Here is a 1,191-nt window from a genome sequence, read left to right as displayed (position 1 = left end):
GGTGCCAAGGTCTGGTGTGGTTCACCAGAGCGCTGGATGTGCGGTGGTGCCTCACGTCCGCACGGTATTCTTTCATCCTGGTGTCCAAACCCCTGCTTGTTTCTCCAAAGTAGCTAGAGTCGCATCCTCCGCACGGTATTTCGCATACTGTGCTGTCAGGGCTGCTGCCATCTGGAAGGCCAACAAGAAGGGATGGATGATGACATCACTAAGTTAACTAGAATTACGATTCGGCACCCATGCTACGTGACTGTGTGGCTACCAACAACTTGGCCAACCGCTTCCTGCTGATTATTGACAATGCACCTAGCCATCCTCGGAACATGGAAGACAGGATTGACAATATTGAAGTCATGTTTCTTCCTCTCAACTGCACTTATTCAGGATCAGGCGTCATGGATCAGGATGTTATCGCCACCTTCAAAACATTCTACCAGAGCCGCACAATAAAGCAACTCATAACTGCAATTGATGGTGAAGGCAGGCCAAAAATAAAGCAGTTTTGGGCCAAGTGCGACATCAAGGCCATAGATAACATCAACGAGTCTTGGATGGAGATCAAGGAACAGACGGTGAATGGGTGCTGGAGGCAGATCTGGGAGGAGTGTGTGACAGATTTTAAGGGGTTCACTGATATGGCGGATGTCAGAAGGGACATCGTGCACCTGTCACATCTTGCTGGCTTCACTGAGGTCGATGAATTAGACGTGGAGGATTTCCTGGAGTCTCATGACCAGCCACTCTCCAATGAGGACCTCGTGCAGCTGGAGCAAGAGAGGTTAGTCACCGAGGAAGAGGAAGAGGAGGAGCTGGAACCACAAAGAGGACTGGACATCAAAACACTCCGGGAGGTGTTCATTGGCATAGTTCGCAGCTTGGAGCCTCTCAAAGAATGTGATCCAAACCCTGCCAGGAGTAGAATGGCCATTTACGCGATAGATAAAGCTCTCAAGGTGTATTGGGAAATTTATGATTTGAAAAGAAGGCAGGCAAAACAGTTCACCATCTCCAGCTTCTTCAAGCCTTCTGCCAGCCCAGTCAGTCCTGCCGCCAACCCAGACACCCCTGCCGCTGTCCAAGCCATCCCAGCCACCCCTGCTGCCAGCCCATCCATCTCTGCCACTGCAAGCCCACCCATCCCTGCCATTGCTGGGCCATCAACCTCTGCTGCTGCAGGTCCATCCTTTTCTG

The 1,191-nt window shown here is 51.3% G+C and overlaps 1 protein-coding gene across 1 annotated transcript in view; it reads left to right on the top strand.

The window, feature by feature from the left end:
• The first annotated feature begins 239 nt into the window (after window positions 1–239).
• The window catches only part of LOC135090408 (tigger transposable element-derived protein 1-like), a 1,029-nt gene continuing 77 nt past the window's right edge, over window positions 240–1,191 (top strand). Inside the window, exon 1 of the mRNA XM_063987162.1 lies at window positions 240–1,191. This exon is cut by the window's right edge and continues 77 nt beyond it. Within this exon, the coding sequence (XP_063843232.1) occupies window positions 240–1,191 (952 nt within the window).

This window comes from Scylla paramamosain, chromosome 35 (assembly GCF_035594125.1).
Source record: "Scylla paramamosain isolate STU-SP2022 chromosome 35, ASM3559412v1, whole genome shotgun sequence".
Lineage (NCBI taxonomy): Eukaryota > Metazoa > Arthropoda > Malacostraca > Decapoda > Portunidae > Scylla > Scylla paramamosain.
The sequence above is the reverse complement of the archived record's forward strand: the minus strand, read 5'-3'. Positions and strand labels throughout refer to the sequence as shown.